We start from the raw sequence: 15,570 nt of genomic DNA on the forward strand, positions 1-15,570 counted from the left end.
TTGGGTCACTATATAAATTAGTGAAATTTTAAATAAGACTGGAACAGGTAGATTTATAGAATATGAACAGCAAAAGAAATATAAAGAAAAATGGAATATATTAAATTTAAAATACTCTACCCATGCTTCATGACATGGAGATTCCATAGTTTCATCACTTCTTTCTCTCCTTCATTAACATCAGAAAATTCTTCAATTTGCTAAAACAGTAACAAAAAAGAAGAAAAAAAATATATTAAATGCAGAACATAATTAGTATTTCTAAAAAAGTTTTGAGAATGTCAAAAATAGTTTTGGAATTGAAAACAGAAAAGTGGCAACATTTCTCGAAACCAAGTTATAATTCTGAAAGGCAAATCCTAAGTTACGAGTTATCTATACATATAGAAATTAAAATACCCAATACAAATTCACATGAAGAAAATCTTTTTTAAATTTAACTTGGTAAAACTTAAATGACACTATTCAAAAAATGGACTTTCCTGGATTCAATCCTCGACACCACATAAAAACAAAACTAATGCATCCACCTAAAACTAAAGATACATAAATAAATAAATATTTTTTTAAAAGTTTCCTCATTGAAAGTCAAAAAGTCTAGTTCGTATTACATAATGTTTTCAAACAAATTCCCTTTTTTTTGTACTAGGAATTGAACTGAGGGGCACTTAACCACTGAGCCACATCCTCAGCTCTCTTTTAATTTTTTGAGACAGGGCCTAAGGCCTTGCTAAATTGTTGAGACTGGGTCTGAACTTCGGATCCTCCTGTCAAACAAAATACATTTAATCATAAAATTCTAAGATCATAGCTAATAATGATGGTAATGAAGATGATAATAATTACTGTAATGGTTTTTTCTCTTAGCCATTCGGGATCTTTTTCATCTTCACTGTCTACTTCCATTTCTTGTGGACGGAGAGGTAAGCATGTATCACTGTGAAAATACAGACGATTGTGGCCACTACTGTATGTTCGTTGCTGTTCCACTTCTCCATCTTCAGATTCAAGAAATTCAGACATGCTTGCTTTTGTTCGTTTTGGCCTAAGCAAAAAGAAAGAAATACTGACAGACTATACATTTACATGTACATCATCCAACTGAGTATGACTTGAAGTCTGCAATAATTTACAATATTACCATTTTATAAAACCAACCACACCATAAAAGTAGTTGAGAGGATGGGGTTGTAGTTCAGTGGCAGAGATCTTGCCTACCATGTGTGAGGCACTCACCATGGCATGTAAATAAATAAAAGTCCACTGACAACTATAAAAAATTAAGAAGAAAACCTTATTAAAAAAAAAAAAAGGTAGTTGAGGCAATCCTTCTCCTAAATTATTTTCCTTCTATACATGATGTGAAGTGGACCTATTATTTATCAATCTAAGCATCAGGGTTTTAATGATAAAACTAACTGTGGAAAAAATTACATACAGAAAGTGAAAGATAGTTAAAAGGAAGAAAAAGGAACTATGTGCTACACAGGGCACAACAGAAATATACATATAAAATTTTACTTGTCAAAATTGTATATTTTGCTGGGTGTGGTGATGCCTATAATCCCACCAGCTCGGGAGGCTGAGGCAGGTAGATCAGAATTCAAAGCCAGGCTCAGCAACAGTGAGGCACTAAGCAACTCAGTGAGACCCTGTCTCTAAATAAAATACAAAATGGGACTGGGGATGGAGCTCAGTGGTTGAGTGCCCCTGAGTTCAATCCCCAATACTCCCAAATCCCCACAAAAAAAAAAAGTGTATTCTAACGTATGTATAATTACAAAGTAGAAAACCATAACACTGGCTACACACAGAAAACTATCCAATTTTTTTTTTCACTTTCAAGAGATAAAATTTTCATCTCACCAGTCAAATCTGCTACTATAAATACACCACTGTGGAATAAATCCTAATGGAAGGATAACCAATCTTGGATAGTATCTAACCAGAGACCATCATGTGCAATATTAAATGATAGGGATAGAAGTGTTTATATTTCATACAACCCAATTACAGTACATCCCTTTCTTGTTAGTTCCTATCTAGAAACTTTCACTGGGAAAATTCTTCAATTCTACTAACCAGTATAGCAACCAGTAAAGAAACAGAGATACAACAGTTAAAAGTTAGGGGGAAAGTTGGAAGACAAAATGAAAAAAACACCTACAGAAGAAGGATCTTGTGAGAGTTATAAAGCAGTACACCACCTCAGAGACTTACACTTAAAATAATAATTTTTATCTAAACAGTAAGTCTGGCTGGCTCCCCTTTTTCACTCTAACATCCCTGACAAAAGCTAGAGAATAAGCTTTTTGTGGTATGAGCTTTTTACCTACCTGCAAACAAGAATGTGTGTGATAGGTGTTCTCTTTACTGGTCCATTTCGGCTAAAAGCAAAACCTGGCTGGCGATGAATATCTTGAGGATTTCCTGCATAGGAGCCATCATAACACTCATTGATAGAAACATCTATCCTAGCACCTTTTGGATGATACTGTAACAAAAATAGCAGCATGTTTAGGAAAAGAAAATACTAATTATGCTTCTCTACCTAAGACCAGTGTGATGGTGCACACCTGTACGCCTGTAATCCCTGCAGCTGAAGAGGCTGAGACAAGAGAATGGCAAGTTCAAAACCAGCCTCATCAACTTAGTGAGGTCCTAAGCAACTCAATGAGACCCTGTCTCTAAATAAAATATTTAAAAAGGGCTGGAGATATGACTCAGTGGTTAAGTGCCCCTGCATTCAATCACCTGTACCAAAAAAAACAAATTAAAATAATAAGCACATAAATAAATACCTATCTCTCCAGTTAATTAAAAAGTATTTGTAGGTTATCTCTTTTGAAGTGCTGGAGATTTGAAATCAGGGTCATCTGCACACTAAAAAAGCAGTAGCATCCCCATATTGTTATGGGTTCTTACTATTTTTAAAACTAAAATTATCCAGGCACACCAGCCAGTGAACAGGACATCACAAGACCTGGAGTCAAAAACATGTGATGCCAGGTGCAGTGGTACATACTTGCAATCCCAACAATTCTGAACACTGAGGCAAAGGGATCGCAAGGCCAGACTGGGCAAACTAACAAGACCTTGCCTCAAAATAAAAATATTTAAAAGGTCTGGGGTTTGCCTAACGTGGTGGCTCACACTTGCAATCCCAGCAGCTTGGGGAGGCTGAGACAGTAGGATCTCGAGTTCAAAGCCAGCCTCAGCAACAGCAAGATTGGAGATGTGGCTCAGTGGTTGAATGCCCCTGAGTCCAATCCCTGGTACTCCCCACCTCCACCCAAAAAAAATCTGTGTCACAGTGCCCCTAGTTTCAAATCCAACGGGGTTTTGGTTTATTTATTTTGTGGTACCAAGGATTGAACTCAGGGACACTCAATCACAAAGCCACAGGCCCAGCCCTATTTTAGATTTTATTGAGAAACAGGGTCTCACTGAGTTGCTTAGTGCCTTGCTTTTGCTGAGGTTGGTTTTAAATTCTTGATCCTTCCGCCTCAGCCTCCCAAACCGCTGGGATTACAGGCGTGTGCCACCACATCTGGCTCCATCATCTCTATGGGAGTCTTTTATAGGGGATTGAAATATGTGTGTTAAAATTTTCAATTGTGGGCTGAGGTTGTGGCTCAGCGGTAGAGTGCTTGCCTAGCATTTGCGAGGCCCTGGGTTCAATCCTCAACACCACATGAATAAATAAAATAAAATACATTGTGTACAACTAAAAAATAAATATTTTTTTTTAATTTCTTTTATTGGCTTGGAGACTTTATATAAATTCTTTCTTCTGGAGACTGGGGTTGTGGCTCAGCGGTAGGGGATGCCTAGCATGTGTGAGGCCCTGGGTTCAATCCTCAGTACAACATAAAAATAAATAAATAAAGGTATCGTCTCCAACTAAAAAGTAATTATAACAAAAACAGGGGGCTGGGGATGTGGCTCAAGCGATAGCGTGCTCGCCTGGCATGCATGCAGCCCGGGTTCGATACTCAGCACCACATACAAACAAAGATGTTGTGTCCGCCGAAAACTAAGGAAAAAAAAAAAAAAACAAACAGAATCTTGGCTTATTAAAAAAAAATTCTTTCTTTTCATCAAGAATAAGGAAATTACCCCAAGTTTCTGTAAACTCTGAATCATTAATTGTAACTCATGCATAAAGCAATCTATCAAAAGCAGATATTTTGTTATTTTTACACAAGTATAATTTTTAAGAATTAGGCTCTTATAAAAAATTACTTACAACATAATTAAAAATAAATCTGCTATGGCAGAGTTTAAGATGCTTGAGTAAACTATAAAGTTTGCGGCAGTTCAGAGTGCACCAAGGACAATGCAAATCATCTCTTGCTTCAGTTTGTTGTCTTGTATTGTTGTTATAAAGAAACTAAAGAAATAAAAAACAAAAAATCCAGTTAAGTCCACAACTTTTACCAAGATGTTTTGTTTCAATTTCTAAAAATAGTTAAGACAATTTTTAAAAGGAGTGTCAAATTAATAGATATTTTTATTTAAATATTCCCAAAGATTTTAGATCTAATATATAAAAAAAATGCATTTCATGAGGAGCTGAGATTCTAGCTCAGTGGTAGCGTGCTTGCCTAGCACATGTGAGGCACTGGGTTCGATCCTCAGCACCATATAAAAAAAAATAAATAAATGTATTGTGTCCACCTACAACTAAAAATATGTATATTAAAAAATGCATTTCATGATTACTTAACAGAAGGTCAGCTATGTTTACCTGATAAAATATTCTTAATTTTTGTCTGTTTTCATTTGAAGTATCCTTTTCTTTTCTTGTTTGTAGATCTGTAGTCAATGTTTCTTTAACAGCTGAAAATATACTTTTGTTTAATGAAAATATTTGCTTCTAAAATATAAAATAATACCTGGCTAAAATAATTAAACAATTAAAGGTTTCACAGAATTCTATTTATGTGACACAATTTCTATTCTTATCCTTAGCTAATGATCAGAGTAACAATCCGGTTAATCAGTAATCAGATGTTAAGATCTTTATTGGCAGGACTCAATTTTTCCTTTAAAAACTACCTCCTATGTGCTAAACCATCATAAAAGGGGCTGGGGTTGTGGCTCAGTGGTGGAGCGCTTGCCTAGCACGTGGGAGGCACTGGGTTCAATCCTAAGCACCACATAAAATAAAGGTTAAAAATAAATAAACAAAACCAGGTAATTATATGTGGTAACTATACTGTTTTGAACAATTCCAAGTTGAGGAAAGAGTATTTGTGTGTGTGTGTATTGTTTGTTCTTATAGTTTGCCTCTTTGGGGATGTACACAGGGCCTCCCATATATTGGGCAAGTACTCTACCACTGAACTATATCCCCAACCCTAAGAATTGCTTTTGATTGGTTTTCATATTAATATATATTGAGAAAAAATAAAAAATTACTTACAACATGATTAAAAATAAATCTACTATGACAGAGTTTAAGATGCTATGTCCTAAACCATCATAAAAATAAGATATCCACTAAATTCTCATTTACCAGAAAGTTAAGTAAAAAGTAATTATATTAAAATCATTCCAGAACTAAAAGATAATCACCATTAACAATTTTGATATATTTCATTCATACCTAATGGGAAAAAAGCCTTTTTCTTGATTCATCTGAACATCCCATATATACAATTTTGTATAAACTCTTCCCTTTCCCTCAGTTCCTTTGTAACTTTTTTACCTATTTTCAATGGCTTCAGAGTATTGCTGAGAAGTGCCTAGACCACAATTTACGTGGGAAATCTTCCTGTCATGGGTCATTTCTTATATCTCTTTAATTTATTACAGTGACCTACGCATAATCAATGTACATAATTGATTAATGTCAAGGAAAACATCTTAAGCCGTTTGTAGTCTTTAAATAGATGGATGCGCTCAGGTGAAGGGCAGTGCTCCTAATAAATAAGACAGAACATATATAACACTATAACACTGTAAAACTTATTAAAGATATAGTTCCAAAGCACTTTTTAAAAATTACTGCAGTACTAGGGATTAAACCCAGGGTCTCATTCATGCTAGGCAAGAAGTCTACCACTGAGCTACATCTCCAACACTTTTTACTTCCTTTTGAGACAGTCTAAGTTGCCTAGGCTGGCCTCCAATTTGTGATCCTCCTGCTTAGTCTTCTAAGTAGGTGGAATTACAGGCATGTGACTCAGCATCTGGCAGTTCCAAAGTCCTTTCCAAGCTGCCACTGAGAAATCTAAAATCCAATCTGAAAACCAAATTTTTTTTTTCCTCCTCAGTTTATGGCATATTCAAATATTGGAAAAACTGCTAAACTGATATGAAGGTATCTACAGACACCATGGAATTGTTAAATAATATGTGGCACATATATTACATACCATATTATGCTTCCAAACATTTAAAAGAAAAATTCGAATTCTCAGACACATCTAGCACAAAGGTTCTAAATAAAGGTATATTTATCAGTACTTCAACATAAAACTTAACATTTAACACAGGAAAATCCTAATGTACAATAGTTAATAGTGAATCTAGCAAGCCAAATAATATTTCCTAAAGAATAATTACATGAAGCAAAATACAAATAAATCTAAAGACTAAGTCCTAACTCTGAAATCATTATTTTAATAGCAATGTTTTGTTTACCAATAGTTTGTGTAGGTTTAACTGAACCAGGTTTGTTTTCTTGATGGAGACTCTCTGAATTTCTAGTGGCAAGTGGCTTGGCTATAGGAGCTGTAGACTTATCATTGGTTTCTCCTGTCCAACGAAGAGTGAACTGCAATGTAGGTCCCTGAGAAAATGTTTCAAATGGAGGCAGCCTCTAAAAGATACAAAAACATGAAAAGTGAAGATTCACTAAATGAACTGAAATAAATTATAGGAATAAAATAATTCATTATGATGAGTCAATGTGGATTTGATTTCAATCAATAAATTTTCATCAAAAATCAAAAGATAAGGTTAGATAAAATATGAAGGAGTAGACATTGTAGAACTGAAGAACTCAGGCTATTTGATGCAGCAGCCGCTTATCAGATGACTTTTTATGTAGAAATATTGACACAGTATGGCCAACTTTTAAGTCAGAAACATGAATTGGGAATGTAGGTCAGTGGTAAAGTGCTGGCATAGCATGCACAAGGCCCGTTTATCTAGCACCACCAGAAAAAAAAAAAAAAAAAGAAGAAAAAGTTGGAAACGGGTTTTTTATGGAAATCTTTCCATTTCTTATTTGGATGACCAAATGTCTTTAAAACAAAGCAAAATAAATCTGATTCCCACAGACTGTCAGCTTGCTCTCTTTGCTCTGAAGTGACAATTTCCTTAGGCACTTTGCAAACTGAGTAGCTTTCTTATTTCTCTTGACTTCTCTAAATCTCACTGCCACTGAGTCCCACTGCCACTGAGTCCAAACAAACTGCTCAAAAAATGCTTTCATGCTATTCTCTTTGACAGAAACCTTTAATGGGCTCTAATTCATTTTAAAGTCCTTCTACATCTTTCCTACCAGTAATCCTATTAAAACTGTAATTCTGGGCCAGAGCTATAGCTCAGCTGCAAAGGCACTAGGTTCAATTCCCAGTATCATCAACACCACAACAAAAACTAGAATTTTAAACTAAAACAAGGTAAAGATGTGATTGTATCAACTGGTTTAGACAGTTAAGTCTATATCTGGGAATGTGTCTTATAGAAACACTACCAATACAAAAAAGATATAAGCATGATTATTAAAACATTTCGGAGATGTAAAAATAAAATTTAAAATAATCTGTTTATCTATTAAACCAAATTACCCATGATTTAGTAAATTATGTCATTTATTTAATAGCAAGTTTTAAAAAAGAAGTATACCTATATGCTCTGACTTAAAAGTATATACACATTACACTGCTGCAAACGATTTCTTAGGAAATCAACTTGTATTTAGAATTCTTATTTTCTAATGAATAAAAAGTAAACTTGGGGCTGGGGATGTGGCTCAAGCGGTAGTGCGCTCGCCTTAGCATGCGTGCGGCCCGGGTTCGATCCTCAGCACCACATACAAAGATGTTGTGTCTGCCGAAAACTAAAAAATAAATATTAAAAATTCTCTCTGTTTCTCTAAAAAAATTCTCTCTCTCTCTCTCCCTCTTAAAAAAAAAAAAAGTAAACTTGGGCTGGCGTTGTGGCTCAGAGATAGAGTAATTGCCTCACATGCGTGAGGCACTGGGTTCAATCCTCAGCAACACATAAAAATGAAAATAAAGATATTATGCCCACATACAACAAAAAAATAAATGTTTTTAAAAAGTACAGTTTAAGAATTTTAAAACTAAAAAATTATAAAGATAATAAATAACAGAAAATACAAACACTGTAGATAAGTACAAAGAAACTAAAACTAGCTGAAATCTCATCTGTTAACCTTGAATGAACCACTATATCAATAATTTTAGAAAAAGGAACTCATACCTACTATTTAGTAAAAATGAAATATCGTGAAATTCTTCTCTATCATACTTTTAATGGCTTTTTAGATTTTTTTCTTATTTATTTTTTAGTTTTATGTGGTCACAATATCTTTATTTTACATTTATGTGGTGCTGAGGATCAAACTCAATGCCTCAAGCATGCTAGGTAAGCACTCTATCACTGAGCTACAACTCCAGCCCTTAGATTTTATTTACAATTTTTCATTTTAATGGCTGAAAAGATCTGCTTACTTACATTTTTCTGTTGATCAACTTTTTTTAAGTACTTTTATTTATTTTTATGTGGTGCTGATGAGGATCAAACCTAGTGCCTCACTCATGGCTAAGCAAGCACTCTGACACCAAGCTATAGCCTCAACCCATAGTTAATCAAGTATTACTGTGTGACAAATTGGCAGAATTAGAATTGGTAATGATTATATAATTTTTATTTTTATGCATATTGCAGATCTGCCCTCTATTAAAGTTAAAACCAGGGCTGGGGATATGGCTCAAGCGGTAGCGCGCTGGCCTGGCATGCGTGAGGCCCGGGTTCGATCCTCAGCACCACAAACAAAGAAAGATGTTGTGTCCGCCAAAAACTAAAAAAAATAAATATTAAAATTCTCTCTCTCTCTCTCTCGCTAAAAAAATAAATAAATAAAGTTAAAACCACCATATCCTTAAATAAAAGTATTATCATAATATGTGTCTTCATATACCTAATAACAGTACAAATCATCTCTGTAAAATTTTTGTCAAATTCATAGTCAAAAGTAATATCTTAGGCTGGGGACGTAGCTCAGCATGCACAAGGCCCTGGGATCAATCCCCAGTGCCACAAAAAAAAAAAAAAAAAAAAAAGAAGTAATACCTCTATGTCTCTTTGAATAGTAAGACCAAGTATCTTGTTTTGTAGTTGTCAATGGACCTTTATTTTTATTTATTTATATGCAGTTCTGAGAACCAAACCCAGTGCCTCAGACATGCTAGGCAAGCACGCTACCATTGTGCAATGACCTGAGCCCAAGACCGAGTATATTTCTAGAACTTTGGTGGCCATTTGTATTTGTTCTATTAAGAACTTTTTGATTATCTTTGCCAATTTTTATGTTCACAATATTAACATTTTGTTTTAATGTATCTTCACCCAATCCATTGTGTGTAGCAGGGACAAGGAAACTGCTGGGGATCGAACCCTGGACCTCAAGCATGAGAAGCAAGCACTCTGCACTAAGCAGACCCAGTTGTTTTCAACTTGAGACTTTTGCAATAAAAAAAAAAAAAAAAAATTACTGGGCTGGGGTTGTGGATCAGAGGTAGAGCACTCGCCTAGCACAGGTAGGCCCTGGGTTCGATCCCCAACACCACATAAAAATAAATAAATAAGTAAAAGACATTAAAAAAATTTCTTAAAAAAATTATTAATTTTGGGCTGGGGTTGTGGCTCAGTGGTAGAGCGCTCACTTCACATTTGTGAGACCCTGAGTTCGATCCTCAGCACTACATAAAAATAAAACAAAATAAAGATATTGTGTCATGTATAACTAAAAAAATATATTTTTTAAAAAATTAATAATTTTAGTGAGCTATTTTTTATTTTACACTTTCTATCTTTATATCATCCCTACTAAGGTCTTCCTCACAACAAGAATTATATTAATATTTGCTAATATATTTCTGAAGTTACAATGTTGTTAATAGTTTCTTAAAAAAAAATTAAGATTGTAAGAACTATGGCTTGAACCAAGGAGCACTTAACCAGTGAGCTACATTCCAATCCCTTTTTATTTATTTTGAGACTGGTCTCACCAAGTTGCTTAGGGCCTGGCTAAATTACTGAGGCTGGCTTTAAACTTGCAATCCTCCTGCCTCTGATTTCTGAGTCACTGGAATTACAGGGGTGCACCACCACACCCAGGCAGGACTGTTAATTTTTACATTTAGTATTTATAATCCTTTGGGAATTCAAGTTTATTTTCAGATGAGTAGAAACCACAATTAATGAATAATTTCTCTTTCTCATTCACACCTATATTACCACCTTTATCATAAACTAAATTTCAAGTATACATGAAAATGCTTCAGCACTAAAATTCAGTGATATGATTATCTACTCTTATGATTACATCAAATAGTTTAAGTTTTTAAAACTTTATGGCTTGTTCCACTAACTGGTAAGTAAATTTTTCAAAAGTTTCTTTAGTATTACACACTATGAGATTAATTTGAGACTATCTTTTGGGCTTTAAAAAAAAATTGAGATTTTGCTTTTGTTAGTATACTGATACAATGAGAAATAAATGACACTATTATATTTTATTGAGTCTATTCAAGAAATATGTATGCCTATTTATTCTTTTATAATTCTTCAAAGTTATTTTGAAGTATGCTTCATCTAAGTTATGCAATTTCTTAATAAGTTTATTATCAGACATCACATTACTTGTTACTATGAATGGGATTGAAATTATCAGTTAACATTTATTGAGCACTTATTGTATGCCAGGCACAATATTAAACATTTTATTGATTACCTTATTTAATACATCAATTCTGTCCCTCAATTTACAGATTAAGAAAACTGAGACACAAGTTAAGTAATTTGCCAAATGCCACACAGTTAGGAACAGAAATTTTAATGAGGCAATCTGGCTCCAAGAACAATGTCTTTCATTAAATAATCGGTCTAGATCATTTTTAGTTGTGTTCTTCAAAGTACTAAAACAAAGTAGTCTACTTCCAACATGAATTTGCATTTAGAGAAGAAAACATCAATCAAAAATGGGAGTTCATAACTATAACGTGCTCAGCCTTCTAAGTAGTCCATACCTTCCCATCAAGAATAGTCTCCCATGTTGCTCTTTTCTTGCTTATTGGACATTCTTCCATTTCCTGCATGGCTACTTCATATTCCCCATCTAAAAGCTGTAAGCGCCTGTTAGACAAACACATACACTTTAAAGTAACCTGTGTATTACTAGAAGTACACAAATTCTACAACTTTACACTAAAAAGCATTTATTAAATTTATAAACTAGCTTATGTACCCAACAGGATTTTAAAATATATCTACACTGCAGTGCCAACAACAGCAATTTTAATGATGTACACTAACAGATAAATAACTAGAGAATTCTTCTATTACTATAGTTTATAGATGTAACTACACACTGAAAATATAATATGGCTAAGCTCTCTAGACCTTGTAAGTTGTAAACATTAAGTATAAAGCAAGTGTGTGGGCTTTACACTTTTAAAAAAGGATAACAACAATCTTATAATACTTGCCTTACGAAAACCACTAATAATTAGGTTTGTTATTTTTAATTACTATACATGTGTGTACTAAAATCCTTTTATACTTGCCCAGTAAACTGATTAATGATTATAATAACAAATCTGACAATTATAGGAACCTGAGGGCACCTGGCACATATAGATGCTCAATAAATATTTCATTGAAGAAGAAATAAATGAAACAGTGGTTGAATCAAAGAATTAAATGAATTATACTAATCAATTAAATTATACTCATGCAGTATAGTTTCTATATGTGTGTGTGTGTGTGTTTAATATATATATTCCCATACTTCTAAATACTGGTAACCCTTACTAAACACCATTTTTCTACCGTGTTCAATAATTAATTGTACATAGCAAGAATCTGGCTTCTCTTCGTCAGCCTTAAAACAAATACTATTAGTTGATAACAACTAAAATTTATTGAGTGCTTACTATGTGCCAGGCACTAAAGACTTTATATAGTTTATTTAAATTTCCCAACAACTTTATGACCTAGGTTCTACTACTCCATTTCCACTGAGGCACAGAGACATTAAGTAACTTCCTTTAAGAACCACACAGTAAATAGCCAGATCTAGTCAGTGTCTAGGTAGCCTGTCTCTCAAGTCTGATTCTTAACATCAAATAATTTTGAGACTAAGAATTTTTGCCTGTTCTCTATGATGTACTACTTAATTTAGTCTACTTCCATAGCACATCAGCAAAGCTATTCAATTCTCTATTTTAAAATACTAATTTTATTTACTCATTTAAATAGACAATACAGTCATATAGCTCTATATTTAAAAGGTGTTTCCATCATGCTTTTACATGACTACATAATATTTCATTTTATGGTTGTACATTTGATAGCTAAATCCAATGCACTCTCCTACCTGTAATGTATGAGGAGGCCTTTTCCCCCACAGCCTCATGAACAGTGCTTTATCAAGTTTTTTGATCTCTGTCAATCTGATAAGTGAAAAAATGACATCTCAGTGTACTTTTAATTCAGATGTCTTATCTTTTTAATTGTTTAAGAATCACATATATTCTGTTTTAAATAAACTTTGTATTATATCCTTTGTTCATTCTTCTGTTGGGCTGTGGTCTTTTTAAATTGCATAATTGTTTTGTATTAGAGGATTATGATATATAGGAGTTGAAAGTAATTCCCCCCACTTTTTAAAATTTATTTTTAATTATTATTTTTGCAGTGCTGAGGATTGAACACAATGGTGTCCACCACTGAGTTATATCCCTAGCCCTTTTTATATTGAGACAGAGTCTCATTAAATTGCACAGACTGGCCTCAAATTTGAAATCTGCCTGACTTAGTCTCCCCATGGTTGGGACTACATATGTGTGCCAGGTTGGCTGTCATTACTTTTACTTTAATTATGGCTTTTTTTCAAATTTTTTATGTTTATTTTGCCCAATATTTCATACTTTATGTCTCTTGAATTTTGGTTACACTTTAATCTCTCTGAGATTGCAAAAACAATTTCACACATCTAATCCCCATATCTTGGCCTATACTGTTCCTTTACTGAAAAAAATCAGGACTGGAAGAAATGGTAATCCAGAGCAGAGGCAGGAAAAGGCAAGCTTCAATTACTACTCCAGAAAATAAGGAAAAACTAAAAGTCAAGTTCAAAGGACACAAGAGCCTGGAGAGGCTGATTAAATTTGAGATAATATGGCCATTAAAAGGATTAGCAACATGAACAAACTAAAACTAGTTGAATAAAAATGGAATTTTCAGCTGAGTGCAGTGGTACATGCCTATAATCCTACCAACCTGGGAGGTTGAGGCAGGAGGATCACAGATTCAAGACCACCTTCAGCAATTCAGCAAGACTTTATCAAAATAAAAATAAAAAAGGTTGGGGATGTAGCTCAGTGATAGAGCACCCCTAGGTTCAATCCCGTGTGTGTTTTGTGTGTGTGTACACATTTTTTAATCCATGCTGGTAAAAGATAAGAATCATCTGGGCGTGATGGCACACGCCTGTAATCACAGCAGCGCAGAAATTTGAGACAGAAGGATCTTGAGTTCAAAGTCAGCCTCAAGCAGTGATGAGGCCCTCTGCAACTCCGTGAGATCCTGTCTCTAAAATACAAAATAGGGTTGGGGAGGCTCAGTAATTGAATGTCCCTGTTTAATCCCCAGCACCAAAAAAAAAAAAAGAATCATCGATGGATGATTAAACTATTTGGTGAAAGGGTACTGGAGGTAAAAGAATATTTACCCAGGTTCATGTATTAATACAGATTACATGTTAATTAGTGAAAAGCAAAAAACAACTGTTTAAAATAGAGAAAAATGGCAACCACCATCTTAACCAACTGACCAAACCTAATATTACCTTGTGTTTGTGATGGAATACTCAAAGAACACATTACCAAGTAATTAGTATCTCTGCTAAAAATGTTTAATTTGAATCTAATCATGAGAAAATAATCACCAAAGTCCAAACTGAGATATATGCTACAAAAATATATGCCTATAATTAAAAAAGAAGTCCCAACAATATTCTGTGGCACAGGCCCTTATGGTTCCACCTACTCGCCAGGGAAAGGTAAGAAGATCCCTTGAGGCCAGGAATTTGAGGCCACCCTGGGCAACACTGTGAGGTCCAATCTCAAAAACAAACAAATATAATAGTCTGGAGAACTATTCCAAATTGAAGGAAATTGGACAGTATGACAACTACCTACAGAATGGGGGAGGGAAATACAAACTATAAAGGATAGTACTGAGGTCAAATGGGGAGCGAGTACTGTATTTGTTATATATTAATTTTCCTAAGTAAGACAAGTGAACTGTAGTTATGCAGAAAAATGCTTTGGTTCTTAAGAAATAAATGTTGACATGTAAGTGAAGAATGAGGAATAAAAAGTAATCTTTCAGAGCTGGGAATATTGCTCAGTTGGTAGAGTGCTTACTTTGCATGCACAAGGCCCTGGGTTTGATCTCCAGAACCACACAAAAAAAGTAACCTTTCACCTGGTTCAGCATAAAAATAAAATATACTCCTAGTGAAGCAACTGTGGCAAAATATTAACAGATAAATCTAGGTGAAGGATATATGATGTTAAATAACCATTCTTTCAACTGTTTTAGAGGCTTGGTAATTTTCAAAATTAAAACTTAGGAAAAATTCACCCTGTTTCTTCTTGGTATTTTTTCATTAGAAAAAGCATTGCTTGGGTCTGGGGTTATGGTTCTGGGTTCGATTCTCAGCACCACATAAAAACAAATAAATAAGTTTGTGTTCAACTACAACTAAAAAATAAATATTAAAAAAGCATTCCTTTCATACACAAGGAATATGTTAAAACATATGTAAATTAGAAAAAAGAAAACATAATGTACCCGATCACTGCCTAAAACAGAACATTTATCAATATCAACAAAGCCCAGTAAGCATTGTCCTCACTGCTAGAAGACATAATCACTGTCTTCTAGTATGTTTATGTTCCTATTGTTTTCTATATAAATGTGATCCACACTCAAATTTCTGATTTTAAAAATAAACACACTACAATGATTCCTATTACTAATGTTGACATCATATGATATATTCTAAGACAAATGTTAGCCAAAATCTCTCTCTCTTTCTAACTTGAGATGCTGGGGATGGAACCGAGGGCCTCAAACATGCTGTGAAAATACTCCATTCCTAAGCTACCTCCCCAATCCTTTTTTATATTTTGAAACAGTCTCACTAAGTTGCACAGCCTGGCTTTGAACTATGATCCTCCTGCCTCAGCACCCTTCGTAGCTAGATTAGAAGCGTGCATTAGCTCTATCTCATTA

General features: G+C 34.1%; 2 protein-coding genes across 3 annotated transcripts in view; one reads left to right on the forward strand and one right to left on the reverse strand.

Annotated features, from left to right (window-relative positions):
* Positions 1 to 15,570, forward strand: part of Crlf3 (cytokine receptor like factor 3) — a 78,042-nt gene that overhangs the window by 51,340 nt on the left and 11,132 nt on the right. The window lies entirely within an intron of this gene.
* Positions 1 to 15,570, reverse strand: part of Suz12 (SUZ12 polycomb repressive complex 2 subunit) — a 49,268-nt gene that overhangs the window by 4,489 nt on the left and 29,209 nt on the right. For both annotated transcript variants that reach the window (XM_005327796.5, XM_005327795.5), the window contains 7 exons: positions 11,295 to 11,400; positions 6,652 to 6,829; positions 4,751 to 4,842; positions 4,250 to 4,393; positions 2,337 to 2,494; positions 847 to 1,045; positions 121 to 200 (listed from right to left, as the gene is read on the reverse strand). In XM_005327796.5, coding sequence (XP_005327853.1) covers positions 121 to 200; positions 847 to 1,045; positions 2,337 to 2,494; positions 4,250 to 4,393; positions 4,751 to 4,842; positions 6,652 to 6,829; positions 11,295 to 11,400 — 957 coding nt within the window. The remainder of the gene's footprint in view (positions 1 to 120; positions 201 to 846; positions 1,046 to 2,336; positions 2,495 to 4,249; positions 4,394 to 4,750; positions 4,843 to 6,651; positions 6,830 to 11,294; positions 11,401 to 15,570) is intronic.

This window comes from Ictidomys tridecemlineatus, chromosome 3 (assembly GCF_052094955.1).
Source record: "Ictidomys tridecemlineatus isolate mIctTri1 chromosome 3, mIctTri1.hap1, whole genome shotgun sequence".
In the NCBI taxonomy this organism is placed as follows: Eukaryota; Metazoa; Chordata; class Mammalia; order Rodentia; family Sciuridae; genus Ictidomys; species Ictidomys tridecemlineatus.